The sequence below is a fragment of the Lonchura striata genome, chromosome 4 (genome assembly GCF_046129695.1).
Source record: "Lonchura striata isolate bLonStr1 chromosome 4, bLonStr1.mat, whole genome shotgun sequence".
Taxonomy (NCBI): domain Eukaryota; kingdom Metazoa; phylum Chordata; class Aves; order Passeriformes; family Estrildidae; genus Lonchura; species Lonchura striata.
The window spans coordinates 65,950,555-65,976,963 of NC_134606.1; the positions used below are offsets into that span (position 1 = coordinate 65,950,555).

At 41.5% G+C, this 26,409-nt stretch overlaps 1 protein-coding gene across 3 annotated transcripts in view; it reads left to right on the top strand.

Moving 5' to 3' along the window:
- The window catches only part of MAML3 (mastermind like transcriptional coactivator 3), a 242,857-nt gene that overhangs the window by 44,849 nt on the left and 171,599 nt on the right, over positions 1–26,409 (top strand). The window contains exon 1 of one of the 3 annotated variants that reach the window (XM_077783031.1): positions 17,851–18,314. The exons of the other annotated variants lie outside the window; for them this stretch is intronic. Coding sequence (XP_077639157.1) covers positions 18,258–18,314 — 57 coding nt within the window. The 5' untranslated portion in view covers positions 17,851–18,257. Of the gene's footprint in view, positions 1–17,850; positions 18,315–26,409 lie in introns of those variants that run through there. 3 annotated transcript variants of the gene reach the window in all.

Here is a 26,409-nt window from a genome sequence, read left to right on the forward strand (position 1 = left end):
TTAGCTGCATGATGAAGAATAAAGGGAAAAGATAGCTTACATGAAATGTCTGCTTTTAAGAAAGGTACAGGATGGAGTAGAATAGAACTGCTCTTGCATGCTCCTGATCTAGGGCTGATCTGCAGCCTTCAAAAAACTTTAGCATTATTTACACACCCTAGTGGTCTGACACATAAGTAGAGGTGACTTATATTAGGAGAGCTGGTCGAGCTCTGAGCTATCTGCTGACTCGTGTATGTGGCAGTGCTCTCACGGTAGCTTTTGAATCTATGGTTTGCAGCCTGATGTTTAGGAATACTGAATCTGGTGTCTGCCAACCTTAAAATGGGGTGGTGGTTACAAGCCAGGATTGGCTATAAGACGCACAACGGTCCATGGGACGAATAATTTGGTCAGCTGTCCCAAGAAAGCCAAAATGTGCTCATGAGTGAGTGCATGCTCTGGGATCCTGTGCATTGGCCACAGGACCATGTCAGGTCTGCATCCTGTTGGATAGGGCCCACTGAAATGTATCTCTGGGGATGCTCGTTTCATGCTGCTGGCTAACACGATCCCAGCTGTGCCCAGGTGGCCAAGAAGGCCGATGGCATCCTGGTCTGGATCAGCAATAGAGTGGCCAGCAGCACCAAGGCCATGATTGTCCCTTTGCACTGGTGAGGCCACAGCTTGAGTGCTATGTTCAGTTCTGGGTACCTCACTGCAAGAAAGACATTCAGGTGCTGGGAGGTGTCCAGAGAACGGCAATGGAGCTGGAGAGACGTCTGGAACACAAGTCCTGTGAAGAGCAGCTGAGGTGCAGGGGTGTTTGGTCTGGAGAAAAGGTGGCTCAGGGAAGACCTTTTCATGCTTTACAACTCCCTGAAAGGTGACTGTAGCCAGGTGGGGGGTGGCTTCTTCTCCCAAGTAACAAATGAAAGGATATGGGGAAATGGCCTCAAGTTGTGCCAGGAGAGGCTTAGGTTGAATATAGGAAAAATTTATTCACAGAAAGGGTTGCAAAGCATTGGAACAGGCTGTCCAGGGAGGTGATGGAATCACAATCTCTGGAAGTCTTAAATAAAGTTTAGACATGATACTTAAGGGCATGGTTTAATGGTGAATATGGTGAGGGTGCTGGTTTGATGACTAAACTCAATTATCTAAAAGGTTTTTTCCAACCGTCATGATTCCATGATTCTATATTGCTGCTTGGAAACTTTTCCAAGGAAGACCATGAAGTTAGCTGTAGAGGTAGCTCTCATTTCTGCCACACCATGGGAGCTTTCAAGTTGTGCTTCCCTTCCCTGTTTCAGTACACAAATACTGAAGCAAGAGCTGAAATTTCATCTGGTATATTTTGGATGCAGTGTTTACTCAAGAATTTGAAAAATGTTATTAGAAGTTATCTCATTACACTTTTCCTAGAAAAAGGATGTTAACAGTAATGTCTAACCCAATTCCAGATGACTTCTCACTGCATTGTCAATCTGCAACATTGTCCTGTTGTGCTCCATGTTTCCATGTGTTGATGAGCAGCTGCTGCATATCCTTCTCCTGTTGATGGATGAGTTGCTTCAGTCAACGAGACTGGGTAGGGTTTCCAAAGCTCCTTGGGATTATTTTAGGTAACAGACACTACATATGCAGAAGTTATTAATGTTAATGTGATACTTAGCATCAAGAATGTGTTTTTTTTCAGAAAGAAGAATGAAAGAATCATCAGGTTGTCATTAGAAAAGAAGACTGAGGAAGCTAATTAAAAAGAGCCTGAAACAAGGTGGAGTACTCCTTTGACTTAATACACAGAAGACTGATTCCACTCCTAGTCTTTGGCTACACTGAACACCTCTATTTTAGCCCATTTTTTTGAGGATCTGCTCCTGAGAAAAAATTAAGAACCTAATTGTTTACTGCATGGAACTGATGACTGCAGGTTATCTCTGAATGCATCAGCTTGGTGCTACTGAATGTGATTAGATGCTTATATGGATAAAAGAATCAAAACAGAATGATGATGCTTATTTTTATTGTGTAATGAGAGAGAAAGGAGTATAAGGAAAGGGAAAAATGCTTAAATGAGAAGAGACAAATATTAATGTGGAACAATAGTTGGTGAGAGGAAAATAAGCTCAGTATGAGTCATGCAAGTAGTGAGGCGTATGTTTTTGTAGGAAAGCTAGAGACCAAGATGAATGAGAGGAAGTTAAGGGGACAAATATATGTATGTATGTATGTATGTATGTATGTATGTATGTATAAAAATGAGTAATTTTCTTCCAGAATTATATTAGAAATCCACTAGAGAGCTGATGAACCTGAATAGCTCTGGAGGCTCAAGGGACAATTAAGAAGAGAAAATTAGAATATAAAATACTTTTTTACACTGGAATACCTGGTGAGCTTAACTTTATCTTTTGGTAAAGAGTTGGCAGGAGTAGAGATACTTTTATACTTAAGAAGCCCTCATTGAATCTCATGATTTAGCAGGCAGTGTTACAAAATATGAGACTTGGACTCTGCTTGTAATTTGGCCCTGTAATGCCCTTGTCTGTGCTTCATTTTCCTGGTCTTCAAAATGGAGGTAAAGATAGTGGCTTTGTTGTTAAAGCAGTTTGAGATTGATTGACATGTATATGTAAATATAGAGAATATTAATATTCTAATATTTGAACTACAATAATCTATTAAGTCAGCAGTCATTTCTTTAGTATTAGCTGAATTACCTCTTAGGAAAAAACAATCCCAAAATAAATGTGATTTAATTTATTGTTACAGCTGTAATAAGCATCTGGAAGATTGCCGGTGCTCTTTTTATTGACGTGGGAGAGATTATAAGGGTGATCCAGGGAATTATAAACTCATGACCCTCATTTAAGTGCCTAAGAAAATTGTTGAGAAAGTCATTATAGATGTCATTATAAAGTACCTGAGGTGCAAACCAGCATAACTTTCTCTAAGTGTAAACTTCCTCAAATGCATTAGAATCATTTCAAAAAGTTAAGTAGCGCACAATGGGAGAAATGTTAGATATACTGTCACTTATTTACACTCCTAAAAGGCTTTTGTTGAAGTTTTTCAGAGGAGGCTGTTAGGGAAAGCTGGTAATCAAGGGGTGAGTGTTACAGTCACACTGCCAGCTTAATAACTGTCTTAAATAGGAAGCAGAGAAATTGCAAATTTATACCAGGGGAAAAGGCTGGTTTGTCATAGTAGGAAAATATTAAGAGCAGAGCACCTCGGGGGTCGTGCTGCTGCATGGAATGACGACAGTACTAATGGTCCGGGAGAGAGGCTAAGCAGCTTGATCACCAACCCTTAAAAGAGATACAGCATTTGTTTTGGTCAATCAAGTGTACACAGATGAACTGGGAAACCTTCCAAGAGGAGTTTTCAAAGTGCTTAGTTCAGCTGAGCCCTCAGTGTGAGGAAACCTCTCCTGGAGTGCAAGGACTTCGATGGTGCCCAAAGATAACACAAACCCAGTCATATAATAAATATTTGACAATACATTCAAGTGTTTGTGACATAGTCATGTGAAAGCTTCTTCAAGAAGCTCAATGGTGAAATAGTCAACTTTGCATGAAGAGGTCAGCAGGGGGTTAGGTCCAGCTCTGATCCATGCTTGGAAAATAGCCATGTTCTGGAAACAAAACAAACTGGCTAATGCAGGCCTGGCCTTACTGGTTGGGCCAGAACCAGTTAAAAGCAATGTCTTCTGGGATGGTTTTGTGCCAAATTGTGTTTAACCTTCTGATTTTTGGTAGCAGGTATTAGCAGATGCCAAGAGGGCAGAGAGCAGTCCTCCTTATATCTTGCCTTTAAGCCTTCCTGTTTCTGCTAATCAGTGGCCAAGGAAATTCCTCAGCCAAAGACCTTCATGTTTAGAAACAATTCTAAGGAACAGCAAAAGGAATCTACAGTCTATTAACTTGTTTTAATCCCTGGTTGAGCCCATTCTTAGTTTTGGTCTGCACCCATAATTATCCAGTTTTCTGCAGTTGCATAGCAAGCAACTTTTTTCCTATTGGCCTCAAACCTTTTCCAAAAGGCTAAGAGATAGCTTGCTGCAAAATGTGGAAAGAGAAGAAATACTTTTCTGTGTGTGACTTTTCTTACCCACAATTTTCAGCTTCTGGTGTCTACTTCCTCACTGTTTTGTCAATTGTTAGCCTGTCTCAGGAGATTATTTTTGTTTATTAAGACTCCTAAACCACTGGAAATAGATGTAGCCTTCCTGCTGCCCTTCCCCTATGCTTTGTACCCTTTTAACATATTAAAATGGTAAATTGGCAGATATGACAAGGATCAGGGCAGCACAGAGTAATCTTTGTGGCTGGGAGTAGTGAGAGACAGTAGGTGGAAAGAGAATGTGAGAGCTTCTCTTTTTGGTACCTGTGAGTTAATGGGTTTTGTGCCCTAAGCATGGCTTTACATCTCCTAAATACTAATCCATACTTCTGTGTTGTACATTCTCATGTTCAAAAGAGTTAAGGATTTTCAAAAACTAGAGGATTTTTACAGCTTGCGAGTAGTCCTCAAGAAAACATGCAAGATGCTGAAAACCTGTAGTCAGTTTTTGTCAGTTTGGAAGTGAACATGATTTCTTTTCCCTTTAATTTTGGGGTTCCCCTGGATACCTGCATGTCTCTGGATACACTTTTTTCTTTAGTGAAAGAATGGAAACATTTGGGCTAATGCACGACTGAAGCCATGCCTCCAGATGTGAAAAGCTAAATGCATTCAGGAACTGTTTTCATGCGCACTCTTGAATTTAAAGGAGACACACTGGGGGAAACACAGCAGGAATTCTTTATGTTCTGCAGCTTCCCAGCCTGCTCCTTATGCTCACGCAGCAAACCTCATTGGACAGATACTCTCAGGCTATTTTGTTTTCCTGTGGGAGCGGTCACTTCAGTCGAGCCCTTTGTTGCAATGGCTTCTCCTGTGACTTTACTACCCCTTAAGATTTTTTTTAGAGCAGCTCCTCAAAGCCAAACTTCCCTTTTTCCAGAAAGACACGTGGCAGTAAGCTAGGGGAAGGTTAGTGTGGGAAATGTAAATCTGATCGAAGGAGTGATAGTTTAAGCAAGCTTCAGCCCCATTCCAGAAGGTCCTTTTATGCTCAGGATATGTTCTGCTCATTAAGGTGGGAAGGGCACATGGTGCCCACCTCTGGGACTGCAGAATATATTGCTGTGGTGTAGGCTTCTGAGTAGGTGAAATGGCAAATTCATGCCCTGTTTACTAGAGCAGTGGTGAAATCTGATCTGCCAGAATTTGGTGTGTACTTCCACCAAGCCAGAAGCATTATGGTGTTAATCCCTTTCCTGCTGAGGCTTTGCCCTCCCAGGGTGGGGATGTGCACTAAGGCAGAGCTGGTTCCTCTCTGCCCTGCTGTCTGTCATAACGCTAGCAGAAGTTTGTGGAGATGTGGGTCTGTCATAGCACTAGCAGAAGTTTGTGCAGATGTGTGGATTTATCCACTTCAGCCCAAGTGAGCAAACGTGGCCTCAGAGCAAGGACTTACCTGTTTGCCTTGTAGCAGTTATTGTCCCAAGTCCTTTTCTCTGTTGTCCCCTCTGTGTCACAGCTCACCTCCTGGGCTCTGTTTTCACTGTGATTCCCATGCTGAGAATTTTTGATGTGTGAGTTTGAATGGGTGTATTTTCACAGCAGAAGGGGAAAATGTTACATTGCATTGAAAAGAAATTTCTTGGGGAAAAGAAGTTTTCGGAAGAGATGTTTATTTCACCATAACTTCTTAAAAACCTGATAACTATCATATTATAAGTTTTTTCATTATCTGGTTTTACATCAGGCAGAATTTAAAAAATAAAGGGCGTGGGGCACTTTTCTATTCCTAATTCAACAATTCTTTTGAAGTACGTAAAATATTTAATGAGTGGTTTGGGGATTTTTTTTTTTGTTTTGCTTTTGATTATTTTGATTTTTTTTCCTTTTAAACACATTCCTGTGAGTAGGTTATCTTCACACAACTGCAAATATATTTCTAATAATTATAGGCTTTTTTAATTTTTGCAGTTCTGGTAAATTAGTAAACTCCAATTTAAAGACTTTTTCTGACCTAAATTCTATGACTATAGAAAGAGTGAAGCCAGAGGATGTTAAATAAATAAGACAAAAAGAGAAGATAAACAAGGTGAAAACCACAGTCTTTAGAGAGGACACAGTTGACATGAAAACTTGTGAACGGTATTTGGAAAAATAAATAGTCATAATAAATAGTAAAAGCTGCTGTGGAGAAAGCACCTGCCCAAGGTTGCCAGCCAATTTGTGTTCTGTAGTGTCACTACATTGTGGCTGGATATCTCTGTGCAGTGTGTCTGCAGTTACAAAAGCTGTGAATCAACAACTTCACTGTGTCAAACAGCCAGAAATTTTTCTTCTCTAATATGTTTCCCTTAGAGAGCGTGTAAATCTTAATTGTAAGAATAGCAAGTGTTAAACAGAAAAAAAAGAAGCATACAGCATGGGTCTTAAAAAGGGAAAAAGCTCACTACCTTGAGGTACAACTATGTTGGAGTTTTGCTGAATAAAGTCAGAAAGATGAGATGCTTTACTTTTTGAGTTCCTCAGTTATGCTCTGTCTTATTCCCCAGTTTCACAATATATATTCTGCTTTATCTGAGAAAGAAACCAACTGTGATTTTGAAGCACTAGGCTAAATTCATCCTGATCAGTCCAAGTGGAATTATACTGAGGAAGAGTTTGGTCCAGGCTTTCTGAATATACTGAGATAACAATTATAATCTAACCTGCAAGAAAAACATGAAAAAATCTGTAAGAGCACACTGTTACCAACAGTATTTCTAAGGCACTTTTATTTGTCTTCCTTTATTTTATGCTGATTACAGTTGTGTTTATTACATGTGTTTCTTTCTTCTTTTCTGTAGATTAACTACGGAAGGATAAAAGTATTTGCACACAAATATGTTTACAATGGAAAACTTAGCCTCCTTTTAAAAGAAAAATCTATGTATGGCTTACAACTACAGATACATACTATTTTATCAGGTCTTAAACATTTGTAAATTGAAAGAAAAAATATTCTAACTACTAGATTTGCTTTCAGCATAGGAAGAACTAAGATAATAAAAATATACAGTGTTTGTTTGTCTTTTCTATGCATATCCCATATAAAAAAGCACGACAGTATAGAAAGTTCAGATTATGCTTCCTCTCTTCTGTAAGAGACTCAGTATTCCTTACCTTCTCTCTACTGGCTTTTATATGTTTGGACATGTCATTTAGATTCTTGGTGCATCAGGTTGTATTGTCCATGGGATCTGTAGAATGAATATAAATGTATCTTCCTGGAGGGTGTTTCAAATATCTGGATCAAGTTGAAAGTTACTAGTACCAGTGTAAGTCCATATCTGGAGGGGCCTGTTGTACAGGGATGCTCCAGAGTCTTTCTAGCATGACTGAGAGGAAAAACCATTCCACTGGGCTCCATCTAAGAATTGCTGGATTTGAGTCACAGTGCACTTGCTCTGTTTTTTAACCATGTTGTCTCTGTGGAAATTGTGACAGTGTAAAGCTGGTGCTCTAGAATGAGCTCTGTGCACAGAAAGCTGCTTATTGGCAGTGCATAGGCTCAGTCTGGCCTGGCCAGTGAGTGCTGAGCTTTGACATCCCAGGAGAGAGCTGTGGATGTCAGTGGCTGTCCTTGCACGATGGTCCCAGCCCTGGCCAAACTCAACAGCAACTGAATCCCCTTAGCAGGTTAAATTGCACTCACAAGTTCTTCAAAACAACCCACACACACATGTAAAATCAACAACAATTAAAAAAAAAACCCAAAAAACCAAACCAAACCAAAACAAAAAAAAACCTCCAAAAAACCCACCAAAAAAACCCCAAAACAACACAAAACCAACCAAACAAAACCCCAAAGTAAATCTGAACTGCCACAGTAAAATGTTAGAGTAGCAAAATATTTTTTAAATACAGCTTCAAATTGAAAAAAAAAAAAAAAATCTGAGTTCATTAACTAACTGTACATGACAGAAATTACATCTGTTAATAAGTATTTAGCCAATTGATGGTTTTGGGGACCACTCAGAAATGTGACTTATGCTGTCATGCTTTTAGCTAAGCTAAACCAAATGGGATCAAGATGTTCTTGTTCCACAGGGGGGGGATACCCACAGTTGCAGCTCTTCAGAATCAAACAGTTGTGCTTCAGTTTCTCATCCTACCTTAAGCTGAATTATTATTCAAGTCCAGGCAAGTACCATCCGTGGAGGAAACAGACCCTGTTAAAGCAGACAGAAAACCAGCTATGTGCTGTATGTGATTAAACATAAGTTAATTTCAACATAAATCCACCCACACAGTGATCTTGCTGTTACCCAGAGTTCATAAAACTTATCATTAGAAAGTGGAAATGTTGCTATCCCAGCCCTGCTTGTTGAGGGACACAGCTTCATGTCTCAGCCTGATCCCAGCCCTACCCAAGCTCTTTCATGACCACAGCCAAGTCTTGGCAACTAAAAAACAGCACTTCAGCACACAGATTTGAGACACAGCAGCTACCAAAACAAATTGTGGCACTGCTCTCTGCAACTGTGCCCCTTCCTTTGCAAGCCCCATCACTGTCTTGCTGATGGGGAGTGTGCAGTGCAGCAGCCCCACATCATCTGCTTGCCTCTGTACCTGAAATTCTCCCTTCCTCTCCCTCTCACCTCTTGATGTGGTGTCAGAGCAAGCTGCAGCACTGCTCTGAACTTGTTCTATCCAGTTTATCTAGCCAGCCTGTTCCTAGAGGTACATTCCTGTGGCTGCCTGATGCTTCACAGGAGGAAAAACCTTCTTGAACTCCCCCCATGCCTCACAAGTCGTTTTACAGGCAAAGGTCAGATCATCATTTCTTCTGCAGTCTGTTCCTCAGTTTCACACTGTCTCTTGTGGCATGACTCGGGGAGGAAAAAACCCCAGCACCTGTTATTTAAATGTGTGTTTATAAGGGAAGCTGTGGAATGAGAAAGGGCAGAATTAATCTTCATGATTTTAAAAATGTTGCCTTTCCCAAATAAAACATTTTAGATGTTTAAATCTCAAAAAAAAAAAAATCTCACCTCAAATCATCAGAGGTGAGCAGAAGATTTTACAACTCCACCTATAACTTTATTTATAAATGCAGAATTTCTTTGGAGTTCCGTACTGTGGAAAACTTTGTTAGCTTAGGTTGCTGACAAAAGCAAAAGGTGTATTTATAGCACATGATCCAGGATAAGCAGATGACAGCTCCATTAACTAGCAGCACAAATGGCCTGGGACATGACTAACCAACAAGGGATCATGCCCCTGGTTATGCCTCCTAACCAGGACAGCTGCTGGAGGCAGCTACGATGACCAGATCAGTCAGTGTGGGTGGGGCAGGGCTGGGGGAAGATGGTTTTATCTTCAATTCCTCCTTGTTTTTAGGCAGCCAGGTCATGATGATAAAGAACCCCTCATTCCTTCATGTTAAGATCATTCTTTTGGTCTGCACTGCTGTGGAACTGCTTACACTGCACTCAGGGTGGGCTGTGAAAATTTATGCCTACAGAAAAATAAAGATAGTGACTCAGCAGGCCTTACTCAGTGCAGATTATTGGAAAGATTATGTATTGTGTTCACAGCCCCATGTGAATAAATGGCTCGAGAGGTATCTGTATCCCAGAATTAGGCTGCTGGGTGTTTCAAGGCATCCACAGACAGGTAGCTGGAAATACTTGCTCAGTGAGATTATGAATGAAGGTCAGTCAGTGTTGATGAACAAATGCAGTTAAAGTGGTGACAGCTGTGTTCTCTGGTGAGAAAGCTGCTGAGAATTATAATTGTGGCAATGATACACAGATGCTCAAGGCTAGGGTTTAATGCTGTTCTGAAGCCTGCAGAATTCCCATTCTGTTCCTGGGCATGCTTCTGTTGGTGGCTCATTTTCTCTGCAGAAGTATCTCACTGAGGGACCAAACCCCATGCCCCTTGCTCACTGACCTGGCAGAATTGCCACAACAAGGACGGTGGAGGGAAGGCTCTGGGAGTCTCCAGCCTGTAGGAAGGAGGTTTGGAAGTAGGTATGTCAGATGTGATGTAGCTCAGGTGGCCATCTACTAAGAGTTGGGGCTCCAGGACATCATTATGGAGTCTGCAGAAGGCTCTGCTCTGTGGCACGGTGAGGGACACGTCAAGACACAATATTATCTGGGACTGTGCCAGTATTGTGCATGTTCCTAAGTACCTGATCCCTTTCCAAATCACCCGTGGGAGCTCTGGTACCCCAAGAGGGGTTACTGATTAAAACTAAATGCTTTCCTGTTCAGAAACACTCCCATGTAAGCTTAACAGCATTTGCTTCAGAACCCTTCCTTTTAGTGTCTTTAATGCTTTGGCTGGAAAACTGTAATTCTGGGAGCGCAAGAGGCCTTCTTCTTCTGGGTGATCATTGTCTTGCTGTCTGGGTGTGGATGACTCTTCCACAATAGACAGACCATTCCTTGATTTGGTGGAAGAGACGCCAGTAAGTTGTGTTGGCCACTTGTCTCTTGGTGAGATTTCAGTCCTCATTTGGCTTAACAGCTTTTCCAAAATGCCTGCACACCTGAGTAACAGAAAGCAGGGTCCTGAAAAGCAAATTGGTGGCCTTGTATTCAGAAATAGTGACTAGAAACTCAGCTCCTTGCTGCAAGGGGAGATATGCCCTGCCAGCACATGGTCAAGATATCAAAGGTGGTTGCCCTTGGTTCCCCTTTCAGCATTCATCACATTCCTGCAGTCTTGGCTTTACAGAGACCCCGTGATTGGCAGAGCAGCCCAATGCACCCCTCGGCTGTACCTTTGCCCTTTTGCAGCATGAACTCCATCTTTCTCAATGCAGCCACAATGTAAAACCAGGTCAAGTAGTTGTGTCCTAAGGCTGAAGCACTTTAGTCCTGGATGCAACTCAAGCATGGTGATTAGAAGTTTCCCCAGGAAATAAATTTCATCCTTAACAAGCAAGTGTTTATGAGCTGATAAAAATTATCTCAAAGGCCAAGAATCAGCCTCACAAGTGGAGAGAGCAGAAATGATCGGTGGCTGTTTCTCCTGCTGTTGTGAGTCAGAAATCAATCTGAGGGTTTAGTGCAAAGAGGGTTAAAACACTTGTAATTCAGTGCCTGCCAGTTGGGAAGAATAATAAGGCCTGCATTTCTGTGTTGGTATGGGGCAAATGCTGCAGAAACAGAAATTCTATTATATAACTCTGCCTCCTACGTGAAGCTTTGGGGAGGCGGGGGGGAGGGGGAGTCTGAGTGTCATTAAAATTACACAAAACATGCTGGCACGATCAGAGTCCTGTGTGTGCTCAGGACTGTATGATACTCACATATTCCCTGTGGCCTTGTCACATGCATGGATTTCAGTTCACTTGGTGCACAGCTGGGAGGGAGGAGGCTGCCTGAGCAAAAGGTTGCTGTGCTTTCTGCCATGGAAATGGAACATGAGAGTGTGGGAGGTGTGTTGTTGTTTGTTATTGTTTCACAAAAGATTTAATTAAATGATTGAAGGGAAAGGGAGGGAAAATGCAACTCCTAACTCTGAAAATGCTGAGCTGGGCACAGCACCTCTTAAAGCAGGGAGGCTTGCAAGCACTGCAGGGTCCATGAAACCCTTCTGGATCATGCCTGGTTGTTTTGTGGTGTCCCCTTTGCCTTCTGTAGGAGTGCTTCTCACAGACACTGGTGGAAGTTGCATTCAGCTATTGTCAGGATGAAGTGGTCCACCCACAGTAAGAGGTTTTCAGACTAGGAGTTAAAAAAGAGATAGTGGTTATTTTAATATTGGAGTAAAAAGGACCCTTTCTCTCAAAGCACTGGATAAGCAACAAATCATATTAATGTCTCTTAAGATGAATTGAGCAACACTTTTCCTGTTGTACAAATGAAAACTTTGACATTGAATGATTGTAATTCTCTCCCAGAAATGGCAGCTCCATGGATTTTCTCTGAGCACGTGCCTAGTGGTCTGTCTGATGAGATTTGTTAAGTGTTTTCTGTTGTCTGCTTCTTTAAGATCCAATGCACAAAGTTAAGAGGAAGTGAGAAGATATTTCTGGTTTTGTGTATGTTGTCAGCAAGCCACCAATGCAGCCATCAAGAGCATTCTTCTATCTGGTTTTTCAATTGTCTGTAAGCCAAAATTAAAGCATTCTTTCTGTTCTGAAGATCTGACAGTTAAAGGGTTTAATTCAGAAAAGTGTTTAAATGATCTGTATTTAAATAGGCATTTAAGCACTTTGGATTGTATCCTAATAGGGATGCTTAGTCAAATGAAGCTGAAATAGAAAAACTGAAGGCAAGGTGCTTATTTTATTAGTGAAACACCTGGGGATGCCTGGAAAGCATTTTGCTGCTTCCATTTCAGTTTTGCTTTGTTTTGATTCCATTTTTGTTTAGTGGATTGGAGGGAGTTCATGCAGACATAGCACCAGTGCATAGGGCAGGGAGAGAAAGCAGAAGTGTAATGTAGGTGATGTATCCAGGGAAATGGCAGAGGTGTGAATGAAAATCAACTTATTTTTTTTTTTAACATACAAAACAAAGGCCTAACTATTTTAGTTCCCATACAGTTGGGAGGAATGAAGAGCTGGGTCACTAATAACAGGTTCCTCTATGTGTTTATCTGGCTGTTGGTATCCTGTGGGGGATAATCTTGCGACTTCTATCAGCACTAGGGGAAAAAAGCCAGTTCAGAAATAAAGGGTTAAATTCTGACCCTTGTCGGTCCAAGCAAAGTTAATGGATTTGCACTACCCTAATGAGAAATGCAAAAAAAAAAATTAGTTACTGGGCCTGCAGAGATTTCAGACAGCATGATGTAACATATATATCCTCTAGGTATATTTTTATCACCACAGTCATGATAACATATGTCACGCTGCCACTCTGCCACTGTAGGTGAAACATTGCAGTTGCTGGTCTGTGTGCTGTGCCACAGTGTGTTTCTTTGTAGCCTCCCTCTTTTTCCGGAGGATCATGGAATGGTTTGGATTGACAGGAACCTTTAAAGATTTCCCTGCCCATGGCAGGGACCCCTCGCACTAAACCAGCTGCTCAAAGCCCCGTCCAACCTGGCCTTGAATAGTTTCAGGGATGGGTCATCTACAGCTTCTCCAGGCAACCTCTTCAAGTGCCTTACCACCCTCACAGCTGTGTTGAAACCCAGCTTTTATTTTGCCGTTTTTATGTTTAAGGATCTCTTCCTTCTTCTGTGTTTGTGCAAGGCCACACAGATGAGCCCATCAGAGCATCAGTAAAACATGCAAGGTTTCCAGACTGCAGTACAGCTGCTCCCAAGGTGAAACCATAGTTGAGTCCCTCTGTTTTGGTAGATCTTTTCATTGCACACCCAGCAAGTCATAATTATTCATTTCAATGACACAGCCGAGCCTTTGCTCCTATTTTCATTGCTGTGTTAGTGGAGCAGCACTGCTGGGTTCTTGCGGGCTGCAGTGGTGGATGCAACCTTCCCCAAGATCATCTTGTGCCAGTGGGTAGGAGCCAGGAGAGCACCAGCACGCACACACACAGAGACACAGAGACACACAGACACACAGACACACAGACACACAGACACACAGACACACAGACACAGAGCAGCTTTGGTAGTGAAGACATGGAGTTCCAACGTGCTTTATTTCAGGCCACGCTGAAGGTGTCCAGGGGCCAAAGACAAAGACAAAAGAGGGTCCAGGGTATAAATACAAGGAAAGAGGGGGTGGAGGAGGCCATCAGGGATACAATGGTCTGAGGGCTTAGGGGCAGTACAAAGGACAGGAACCAGTATGGAATTGCCAGGGTGGATGGGCAGGTTTACACACCAATAGGGTAATGGGGAAGGGAGAACTTACTAGAACTTGAACATGTAAGGGTAAATGGGGTAGGGAAGGCCAAGGGGCCAATGGGGAGGACAAAACCTGGATAAATTAACATAGTGCTGCAGATCACCATGGGAGAAGTTTTTGTCCTCCCCCTAAGCTGTGGGGAATGCCTGCAGCCTAAGTGTATTCCTCCAGGGCACCACACTGCCCTTTCCCTGGTAGGCTCATGGGCATTCACGCTGGGTCTCTTGTCTGAACACAACAGTCAGGTGGTTCTAGCACTGCAAAGTCCTTGGCAGTGGCTATAATGCAAAGGGCAGAGAATAGCAAACTTCACAGTGGATGGGATCTGTGCTGAGCTGACAATAGCAGAGGTTGGAATCGATCAAAAATCATTGAGAGAGAACAGAAAGGCTGACTTAGTTTTAACCCCATTCTTCATGTGCTCTCCCTGCCTGTCTTAACATGCAAAATCCCAACAGCCCCACTAAGGTCAAGCAATGGGAGTGAATACAGCAGTTTTGTCTGCCTTATCTACAGAGAGCATTTCATGCCTGACTGACTTGGCTGCACCATCAACGAGTTACTTGATTATAAACCGAACACATTAGAGGCAGAGGAGTTTTATAAATCTCCCTGTAAGTCTGAAGCTAACTTAAAGAAGAGGTCAGCAAAATTTTTTAGCAGCCGAACAGTTTGCACAGCCTGTCCAAGTATATGCTGTTTTTATAAAGTCTCTGCCTACACAAGGCAGGCACAGGAGGCTTGTTCCATGCTCGTAACATTTGCTGAACTTTTCTAACGTAGTGTCAAATATTGAAATTAGCCTGCAGTATTTTAAAGTTGTTGTTTAAAAACTAGCATGGCTGGTTATGATATAAGTGGCTCAATAAAGCCAAAGAAATCCTGTGCAGGGGTGAAGTTCTGGGGCTGCTGGAGAAAGTGGCAGGCCTTGTGCCAAGTGCTGTGGAAGGCAACTTTGCAGTTTGCAGTGGTTAGCAAGCTGAGAGTCAGGCCTGGGCTTGTCATTGTTTCCCATTTCCTGTCACCTTCCCTGCGAGGAGACAGATGCAGTTTTATTTGTCTTGCAGTTACTGTGAGCCAAGAGGAGCAAGAGAGGGCTGAGGGTACATGAAAATAGTCTTTAAATAGTCTGTGCAGATACATATAGGAATATAACATGTAAAGTACCCATGGCGTGGTTAGTGATATTAAAATCACTATTTGTGATGTGTTACTAGCTATTAAGAAACTATGTAACTATGCACAGCAAACATCTCAAATTACTCTTTGATAAAGCTCGTAATGCAGAACACATGAATTCTCTCCAAAGACCCTTACAGATGGAAGGCTAGAGGAAAACAGTCAGGAAGATGTAGCTGAATAAGCCCCAAGCTGCAGTGTGTTTGCCATCAAACTTTACACAGTTCTAGTCAAGTATACCTGTACTGCAAACAGACCATGTCCTGTTCTTTGATACTGCTGTGCTTGTCCACACAACACAGTATTCCTGGGGTCAGCCCAGCATTATATGACCTGTTCTCAAGCATTTGATTTTCTTTTGATGATTAATGAATTTAAGTGATGGACTTTCCCAGTAGTGAACTTGTTCCTGTCCCCTGGATTATGAAACAAAACAAAAAAATTTAATCCACAAATATTAAAAGGTATGGGAGGCTGGGTGGTTCTGTGTTTTGTAAGGCACCCTGTGCTCTGAGACGGTGTCCCACTATTTCCAGCAGTCAGAGTTCAGAGATCTTCACTCAGTGTGGGGCAAGGTGACTCAGAACCTTTCTTCACCTCCAGGACTGCCTGCTTTTTGTTGTATAAGAATGCAAAGCATGAAGGAGCCCATTTCCATTCCTTCTGAATTTTCTGATGGCCAGAATGTAGCCAAACTCCTAAAGGATGATTGAGGGAATAGGGCAGGTAAAAATTCCTACAGACAGGATTATGACACATGATTCAAAGAAATCCACTGGGCTGAAAAAGGGGATTCAAGTTTAGTTTTCATAGACCAGAGATACCAGTAAAGTTGAAAAGCAGATTCTGTTTTGCATTATCACCACCCACTTTTTCCAAAGATGTTCTACTTTTCTAAGCAGCCTCTCTATTGCTGTATCTATAAATAAGTATATAACTGTATGCATGTGAGAGATTCAAGTTTAAGCTTCTATTTAAGCTGAAAGGTTATATATAACAGAACTGTATTAAAGATGATAAAAGTCTCATTGTTCTGTTCATGTTTTATCTCAGTGTAGAGTGTATCTTCATGGGTATGTGTGCATACAGACAGATATTAACATAGGTAGACATGCATAAGCTGTCTAAAAAACCAGTCTTGATTCTCTACTCTATTTCTTCAGTTGGTGTAATTAACTTTCATGATGCAAAAGGAATAATTCTGTTATAAGGCAACAGGTCAAACAGAAAAACCCAAACAGAAATGTGCAATTGCTAAGTTTGGTCATTTCAGGTTCACTTTAAGAATCTCATTTTCTCGACCTTGCCAAAGGATTTCTGATGCTGGTTTCCGCTTGGTGTTTGGAAAGTAATTATATTTTATCCTCCTGGCAAGCTCCATTTATTTTATTAAGTAGAAAGTTTTGTTTTGATCATTGCTTAGCATGGCTTTGCTTTTGAGGGCATGGAAATGTTGGTCAAGTTTATATAGAACAAGGAAAGTTACTGGCATAGGAACTGGGAAATGCCCAGATAGTATAGATCACTTGTCAAAAAGAGCAGGAATTTAGGATGCCCATCCTTTGCTTCGAGGAGGCTCTTTGGCCCCTTGCTGAGGATGTTCCTAAATTCCTAATTGAGAAGCAGGATAATGGTGTAAGCCAATAGAAGACTGTAGTACCTGTGGCTCATTTTGCTGGCTATAAAGATCTCAATACAGGGGTTTTGGACTGTAGTTTCTCCCTTGCTTTTGTTCCCTGCAGGCTATTAAGGAAACAAATGAAACCAGCTAGAAACTGGATAGCCACCCCTGTGAAATTGGTGTAGAACATTGTCACGGTTTCCTACTGGCCAGACACCATGCACCCACAAAAGTCATCGCTCACTCTCTTCTGCTGTAGCTGGGCAAAGGAGAGGGGGAAAAAATTAACAAAGGGTTCATGAGTTGAGACAAGGATTGGGAGAAAAACACTCTAAGGGAAAAATGAGTTCAAATTTAAAAGTGTAAACTTATTATCAACGGAGTCAGAGGAGGATAATGAGAAGTAAAATAAGCCTCTAAAACACCTTTCCCCCTCGACCCCTCAGCTGCTCCCTCTTCCGCACTGACAGCACAGGGAGACAGGGCATGGAGTTTTGGTCAGTTCATTACATGAGATCTTCTGTTCACACAGAGAGAAGAGTCTTTGCTGTGCCATGGGGTCCCTCCCACAAGCAAACAGTTTCCCCAGAACTGCTGTGGTGTGTGTCACTCATCCATGGGCCCCCATCCTCCAAGGATAGGCTGCTCTAGTTTGGAAGCAAGGGCTCTCTCTCTGTCTCTGGAAGCAGGGGGCCCTCTCTCCATTGGGTCTCCACTGGATCACAGCTTTCTCTGGCATCCACCTGCGCTGGTGTGAGCACTTTTCCCACAGGCTGCGAGTGGATCTCTGCATCCCCCATGGACTTCATGCATTACAGGGAGACAGTTTGTTCCACCATTTTGCCTGTGAACATGAATAGTTATTAGCACTCGGCTTAGGGGTCCTGTGCCTGAGGGAAGTCCATGGCTTTAAAAGCTTCCTGGCCTCAGCTGGAGAGTTCAATGACTGTGTGAGCCCTTAGGAAATAGTAACAAGTGGTAGTTTGTAGCTCCATAGAAAGTTGTAAGTTAATGAGCCTTTACCTTGTATTTGCTACGATCTAGTAATGCACAATTACTTCCTGTGGCTCATCCAAGTCCTGCTAATTTGTTGTGCTTATAAACTTGGCTACTTGTCTATGAACTCACAGACACTAGTCAGACACAGCCTGCCTTATTCTGTGTATCTTCCATTTAAAATTTTTTTTTTTTTGAGTGATTTATCATCTGTTGATAGTCAAATGTGGTTGACCATATGCTTTTTAGGTTCTTGCAGGAATCTTTTAGTAAGATTTTACGGCTGGGTTGGCCATTTTAAATGAAAATTTTAATTTTTTTAGATACTAACTGAACTTAGGGAAGGAGTCTTATTATTTTTGTTTTCCCTTATGTTAAAGGTAGCAAATGCTTTTTCGACTGGGCATGAATAATAGCTGGTTCCACTTCTGCTTAAGTGAAGGAGTCACATTTTGTGGGGAGTACTAGTGTTTCTAGAGCCTGAATGGCAAAGAGAGCAGTCTTAGTCCCTGTGTATTTGTACAGCGCTGGATTTCCAAGGGCATATCTTTTTGTTAATGCTGTTTGCTTGTTCTTTTCAAGTGACAAAGAATGGAGGTATTAGTGAATGAAATCCAGCACAGAATTCACCAGCAGCCACTCAACAATGTAAGGTAGAAGAGCAGGGGAGAGGGGGTTCCTCCCAAGCATGCCGGGAAGGATCAGCTGAAGGGTGACAGGCTTTTAGTATTCTGCCTGAGTGTCAAGTCTGGAAATGGGATTACAAACCAGTGACAACTGTGATGGCTGCTATTATATGGACACCTGTTCACCCATTGCTGGACACAGGCTAGTGTCCATATAGGATGTTGAACAGTTGCCAGATGGTGATGGCTTTGGGTTGTTATGCATTTTTTCTAGATTTGATCCAGCAATTCAGACAAGATGCTCTTTGCTAGCAAAATAGTACTAGAAAGGACATGTAGCTCTAAAAGGATTTAAAATTAAAAGGTTTGCTAATGAAACACAAAATCACTGGGTGGAATGTGTTTGGATTATTGTCACTGAGGTTTCACTAAATGCCAAGGTCTAAAGCAGACACTAAACAAATGGTTCCACCATGCAGTCATTAATGTCATTGTGTTGCTGCTGCTTTTGTTGGTGTGTTTTACAAGTTGTTTTTTTTCAAGTCTAATGGTAATAATTTTTCTTGCCAAAAGCCTGTGTTAATTTCACTGGACAATGTTGGGACCCTGAAGTGGACCCACCCAGGCAGGGTGGGGTGGAGATGAGTTTGAGTGTTGAAAAGAGGAGTCTGCTGACTTTCTTCTTCCAGTGGATGGCCTCCTGTTGGACAATGAGCTGTAGTGTCCAGGGAAGTTCCAGGGTCCAAAAGTGAGGAGAATGGAGAGGGGAAGAAGCCCCTCAAGTGGCCTAGACTCAACAGAGCTCCTTCAAAGTCACTAGAGCATGGCCTTGGCTGGCAGAAACTGCTCTGGCTTCATCAGCATCGTACACCATTATCCTCAGAGATGTAAAGCATCATAAGCTCACTCTGGCCCTGAGAATGTTTCAGGTCACTGTGAAATCTACAATGCTTTTTAAATGATGAAAAGCTGGTTTATAAGACCTAAAATATACTCCCAGTGATGTCTGCTCATAAATTTCTGCTGCTTAGGTATGATGCTCCTCTTATATCTCTTAAATTGCTCCATCTGGTGCTCAGTTCACAACAATTCTTTTAATTTTGACCATTTATAACCCGCTCAGTCCCATTTCAGATTTTCTTTTGAAATTCTCATGGTTTTATCCTTGATTTACCACTCCAATGTCTCTGTTACTTGGTGTCATATGATTAGCACATTAAGGTGAATATCTGTTGTGTTTTACTTCCAAACTGTATTATGGATTTGCTATACCAGGGAATTTCTTATATTTGTGATTTCAAACATTTTTGCATGTCTTCTATCTTATGGAATTTCCTGCATAATTGTTGTATTCTTCATTTTGATTTCTTTTCATGTAGATGACATCTTAAATTTTACATTACATCACCAGCTGGTTGCAGAAGGACATGTCAGACTTAAGAAGAAACTGTTGAGCTGTTGGAACATCATGTAGAAAATCCACACTGCAGTTATCCTTTATCTCAGTGTTTTATCCCTGTTTTACAGAAAGAGTTAACAGCTGTACTTGCATTGCTAAAGAGAATTATTAGCCTGGCTGCTAATTAACTTCTCTGGTGGGTCAGACTTTCCAAGAATCAGTTTATTACAATGAGAACTGTGTCTCATCTCTCTCTGCAATATCTCTCTCTCTTCTTTTTCCCCCCTAGGAAAATATTTCAAAGGGTGTGCAAAACCTGCTTTATTGTTTGAAGAGGAATAGTTTTTGAATTTTAGGTGAAAAAATAGTTTGCAAATTTTTCCTTGGGGATTTATTAATAATGGAAGGTTTTGCCTGTGTTGCTAAAATGAATATATAAATGTTATCTGGATAGTTGTTCCTTTTCCTTCATTGTATTTCTGTTGGAAAGTAGCATCTAGTCCTATTGATACTTGGGGTAGTTTTCAGCTAGTGATATATACACAAGGTGTTTGAGCCCATCTCTAGTTCTTGTATCCCTAGTCTGTGTGGGTTTCTTGTCTATGTCTTTGTGTTATCTCCACTTGATAATAAATGGCAGAGAGGAAGTTTTCCTTTTCAGTGACTATGATAGGGTTTTGTGGTGTGGTGATTAACATTCAGGTAATTTTTTGTAGTGGAGAATATGGCTGTTCCTGGATGCTTTCCCATTGATCAATGCTTTAGATTTTTCCAGTTTCAATTGCTGCTCAGTAATTCTAGACTTAGACTAGTGAAATGTGTAATTGTAAATGCTGTTTTGGTGCCCTAGTAAATTCTTTCCTTTCCAAGCTTAACAGGCTGACAATTGGATTGTTGCAGTTGTCACTAGAATCACATTTTGAGCTTGCAGGAAGACACCTTGCTCATCTCCTTGTAAGACTTAAGTCTTTTGGCTGTCATTTGTGGGTGTTGTTTTGCTCCATGTAAGGTTGATTTGAGGGGCACTCCTTTCATCCTCTGTCCTACTGCTGTGGGTGGTCAGAATCCCAGGGCTGCCTGGAGTACCTTCATCTCTGGCCAGTCCTCCCTGCTTGGTTTCTCACCAGGGTGTAGGACTCCAGCCTCAGGAGTAGAGTCCAGCCTCAGGTAGACAGAATTGTCTGTCAGATAGCAGAGGATGTCACATTTGTCTAGCACCCTGATTTATTGTTTTGGTTCCCCTGAAGTACTTGGGCTGTTTCACATCCTGACTTTTATTATCTGAGGAATATTATCAGTGACAGATAATTTCTCTGTCATGGAGATGGATTTCAATTCATGCTTTCTTGAGTTTGAGAATGGGTTATTTGATTCTATCTGCCTCCACCCTTTAACTCTTGTAAGCAAAATCTAAAAGCTGCAGGAAGGCTGCTGCCAAAAACCAGCTTTTCAGAACAGGAGAAGTCTTTAGTGTTCTGTGTTCAGTGGTGTGTCAGTTGTAAACACTTCATGCTGATTTATAAAGCTTTGCATGGCCTGTCTGATGAAACTGTCTTGATAACCACCCACCAGTGCTGCCTTCCTGACTGCCTGTGGAACTGGATTTCATTCTGCCACTCACAGAGTATTTCACCATTATTCTTCTGCCTTGTGAAATTCTCCTTCCATGATAAGAGCTATCATTCCACTGAAGTTTTGTAAAAGAAGCCTGTTTTTTGGTGGAACTACCTGACACCAACAGCAAGCTGGCATTCTGTTACCAGTGATGCAAGTAACATAAAGCAGCAGCATTACCAAATGGGCAATGGATTGTTTAGAAATGCATTTTTATTGTAATTTTGTAAGACCTTCTTAAAGACACAATTAGTGATGCAGTCAGAAAAAATTTAAGGCCAGGAGTTGACCACTTGAGCTTTTCATTGTCATGCTGATATTTATATACTATGTGATTGAGCAGTTATGTGAGCTGCCTCAGGTCTCATTTGTAGAAGGAAAGGGAGTATGTATCCTTCTACATTCACTGTCCTGGACACACTGTAAATTTGCTGTGAGAATTGGTCAAACAGTAAAATGTTTTGGGCTGAGTAGGGTCTGGTGCCTCCTCTGGTAAAGAAGGGTTGTGACCCCACTGAAATGTCTTAAAGTTGCTCTGATAAAATGAGGCAGAGGAAGGGCCTCCCACATGAAGAAGAGAATCCACTACAAAAACCAAGAGGCAATGGTTTAGTGCCAAGTCATGTTTACTGAGGCAGTGTATAGGGTGCACAGTTAGCAAGGTCACATCATGGGGTTTTGCATTATTGGTGTTTACCTGTCAGCAAAACACCATCGTTCTGTTCTTGCCTTAATTTCTGTTCTCTCAACCAGAATGGACATTTTAATAACAAGCTGTTGCCTAAAGAGGATATAAAACATAACTAAACCCCCATTTTAGAAGCAGTGGGGAACTCCTTTGGCTACTAGGATTCCAGTAAAGAAACTTTTATATGTAAACTTTTGCATTTGGGCTAAAAAACCAGTTATGCTAAAATGAGTGGCATGGTAAGGTGGGGGCTTAGAGTTTGTGTTTGTCACAGCAATTGTATTTTCAACATGGTAGGGGCACGAATGGGACTAGAGATTGGGTGAAGAGTGATACCCCCACCCCAAAAAACCCCTCCCAAAACACAGCCAAAACTCAATCACATGCGTAGAGTGAGGACGTGTTCTTTGGTTATTGTTTTATTCTGTTGTAATGAACCGTTCCTCCATTAGGTAGCTGGGTGTTGAGAGAGAGATCCAGACAATTTCCAAAATGTTTTTCTGCTTTAGGCTTTTTCTTGTTCTCAGCATTTTTTCCTGCTTTTCCTTCAATGTGTTGGAAGGAGCAAGTGTGTTTTTGAAAATCCTGTCTATACAGAAAAACTCTTCCCTCTAAGTGTGCTTAGTTTTTTTTAACAAAACAGAAACTAGACACAAAGAAGGTTTGGGGTACTTTTTTTTTTTTCTTCTAAAGAATTATGTATTGTTTTCCTTAAGGTAAATTCCCTATTTTCCCTTACCAAATGAGAATCTTTAACTCCACAGAGAAGAGTATTGATTTGTTTCCTACAGTGAAATTGCTGAAGCATAAAGGAAATGTGATGTTTGTGGTGTTTTAAAAAAATTGCCTAATTATTCTCTTTCTCCCTGGTTATTCCAGTAACTTGAGGTACAAATTAAAAGATGGGCTGTTAACAGGCATTGTTCTTCCTCAGATCATACCAATTCAGAGGTGGGCATGCAAATCAGTCCCTCAAGGGAGAGCTTTTAAACTGTGTATATGTAAGGTGGAGATTGTGGGTCTTTGAGTAACCTGTGAAAAGTAGAAGGTGTCCTGGCTCATGGCAAAGAGTTGGAGTGATGCCTAACGATTTTTAGCTTTTTCATATAATTGTAGCTTTGTAGATTTGTAATATACAGTTGTATAGTTTCCAGCATTTTCTTACCCTTTCTCACAGTTTAGGACAGTGGCTAACCCTTTCTCACACATTATGTCACACTCTTGAAATTCTATTTAGTCTTATTTTCAGGAAAAGAATTTCTAATAGGGACATATTATTTTGCACCAGCACTTGGAAGACATAACAAGAAATAGGGCAAAGAACCTCCTGAAGAGACTCCAAGGGGCAGGCCCAAGGGTGGGTCACTAAGACAATCATTCCCCTATTGCATGTTCATGCTAGATATACGAATTAATTAAACTTCTAAAAATTTTGATAATCAGATACCATGGGTGTACATATCTATATTTTGTGCACCTGAAAGCTTTCATGAAAGAACTGTTCTTTGTAATCGCCTCTAATATTGTTTGGAAAGTTTCTTTCAATTCTAGGCAAGAGGAGCAAGGTGATCTTTAAGGTTCATTTCAACCCAAACTATTCCATGATTCTGCATATTCAGTATCACACTTCCTGCAAGCACAGAACAGGCTGCCTTGAGAGATGCTTATCTGTCTTGGCTTCCAACTCTTGCTTAGCTCAGAGTTCAGCAATGAGCAGGAGATGATGCCTTCAGAGCAGAACTGAATTCCTTGTCTCTGTGGGGCTGTTGCTGTTGGCTGACAGCCCCCAGGACTTCAGTGCTCCACATGAGGTGGGCACTGGGTCTCGGACAAAAATGTTACTTTCAACTCCTTGGTGCTGCAAAGAGATGAGAGAAGAGGAAAAAAGGCCTCAGAGTTTACTCACAGGTGGAGGGTGTCAGTGCCACTGAGCTCAGAGCCCTGGTATCACAGGTCTTTTTATTTTATTCTCCACTTAAAATGCAATGTGCAGACACATGAAAATGGGTTGTCATAAGCCAAAATATATTATTTGGTCTGGGCTTTCATTTCAGTGTACTGTATTGATATTGCAAACAGATATAACATCCGTGAGATAATAACAATGACCATGAATTTCATTTAAAGTTAGGAATATATCCCAGTGGGAATCCTCAAAGCTCCCTAATAGCCAAGTTTACATTTTCAGTAAGTTCTTTAAGCACTTGTAGGAGGTGCCTGTGTGTCCCAGATTGAGAGGCAAGATGTTTTCTATTGCCATCTGTGTCACAGTTGCCTCTGGGCAGTTTTCTTTATCTCCTGTTAATGGGCCCATCAATGTCTTGCCACATGGCTCAGAGATAACTCCCTCCAGGAGCCATTTTCTGTTTAACAGATGGTCAAGGACCCACCCGTGACTCAGAATGACATCGTGGTGTGATGCTCGACCCAGGGGGGAGGAGCTAAGCATTCCCACCTAGATATATCCCAGGATTTTTAGACAGAGAGGCAGCCTTCCCACAGGTTCCCAAGAGGACACAGCTGGGGTTTTCCACTAGAGCAACTACACCTTTTCCACAGGACCACTGCACAAACAGAAACCACATCTGCCACTCCAAGAGGATTGCAGCCACTCCAATTTGGACTGCTACCAACACGCTGGCCAAAGGGGTGTCAGGTTGTATTCTGACTTGTCAGTGGCTTTCCTTTTGTATTATTGCATGTATTTTGTCTCTTTACCCTTTTACCAATAAATTGTATTTCTGACTTGGAGTGTCACTGGTTTTGCTTTCAAACCAGAACACTGTGAATTCAAATGCCTCAAATAACCTCCCTGCCAAAAGTGTGGGAAGGCACCTTCTAAAAAGTCCACTAACTCCCAGGTAGACTTTCTGCATCCTCAAATTGCTGCTTCCATGGAGCTGGGTACCTCTGTCCTTCGTGCCACCCATTCAGGCATTGCCAGAGCAGTTCTGCAGAGGGCAAGCCAGGCAAAGCCCGGGGGAAGTCACCAGGGGACATGGCAGACATGGTAAGAGCTTGTCTGAAGCCCAGGAAAGGTGACTGCACCAGGGCCTTCCTTCTCTTAGGCACTTGCAGTCTCTTCGGCCATGCTCAGCCAGGTAAACATCTTAGGCTTGTTTTTTCCCCTGCCTTGTTTTTTATTTATTTATTTATTTATTTTTATTTTCTTTTTCTTTACACCAGACTGTTTCTCATAGTACCAGTGGACTACTCTGAATAGTCAATTTTTTACATCTCTGCTCAGTTCCTGTAATCTATAGATTTTTGTTGGTAAGGTGAAGTCCTTGTATTGAGGAAGTAATAGGAGAACTAGGCCTGCAACTCATGCTGTTGCTGTTCCTTCAAAAATACAGGTTCCTTTTTAACAATTACATTTATGTTTTGGATATATTGAATCTAGGGAAGTACCATTTCCTTTCCTTTATTACATATCCATTGTATTGTTGAATATAAGGAAAATGTTATAGAATTGTCACACAAAAGAGGTGAAAAGGATAAAACAACACCCTTGGTTGCTTTTAAGCTCCTCATTCTGAGTAGAAAGAAGGTCCTGGTTGGGTTTTTTTTTTTTTTTTTTGAGCTGATCTGTTTAGACCTTTTCAGTGCTGCATTTCAGTAGGCCTGATTTGCAAGATTATGTCTTCAAAGTTGGAAAGACTAGCAGTGATACACTCACATGTAGAAGGACTTACATTTAGTTTTAAAATTAAAAATTTAGATCTACAGAAATGCAAAGCAGTTGGGAGAAAGATTAGGGTCAGTGACATTTGCTCTACAATTACTTCATTTGGGGATGGGTGGAGAGGAGGGAGACATACCTTGCATATGAGAAAAAGGAGGCTTTCCCTGGTGGGTGCTCAGACCTCTTATTTAACAGTGGCAGAAAGGAAAATATTTGATGCCAGCTGCATGGGAGGGTTGCAGGCTCTGTGTTTCCTGTGGAATGATCTGCATTAAATCTCTTATGTTGTTCTGAACAGCAGCTTGAAACAATCAGTAATCTCTCAGCACAAGACTCCTGTGCTTCATAAAAGAACTAAGATCTGCAAAATACATATTTTTTCTGTCTCAGCACCTTCCTCTGCTATTCCTTTCCCTGCTCTGTAAGAAATTGTTATTCAGAAGAAGCTGAGATACAAGCTCATGCTTCTGGAGGTTGAATAATGGTACAGACAGTGTCTTACTGCAGTTGGTTAAGTCTTGGGTTTTTTGCTACTAAATAGTGGTAGAAAAAGTAGATGAAGGTAAACTCATTTGTTTTTCCTGCATAATCTTATCTCTGGCTTTTGTCCTTCCCCATCTTTTTTCTTCTAACACATCACATTTTGCATCTGTATTGTTTCAGGCACAAGAACCCGTGCTTTGTAACTTGCACTAAATGCAGACTTTATTGAGATTGTCTGTTGTTGCTGC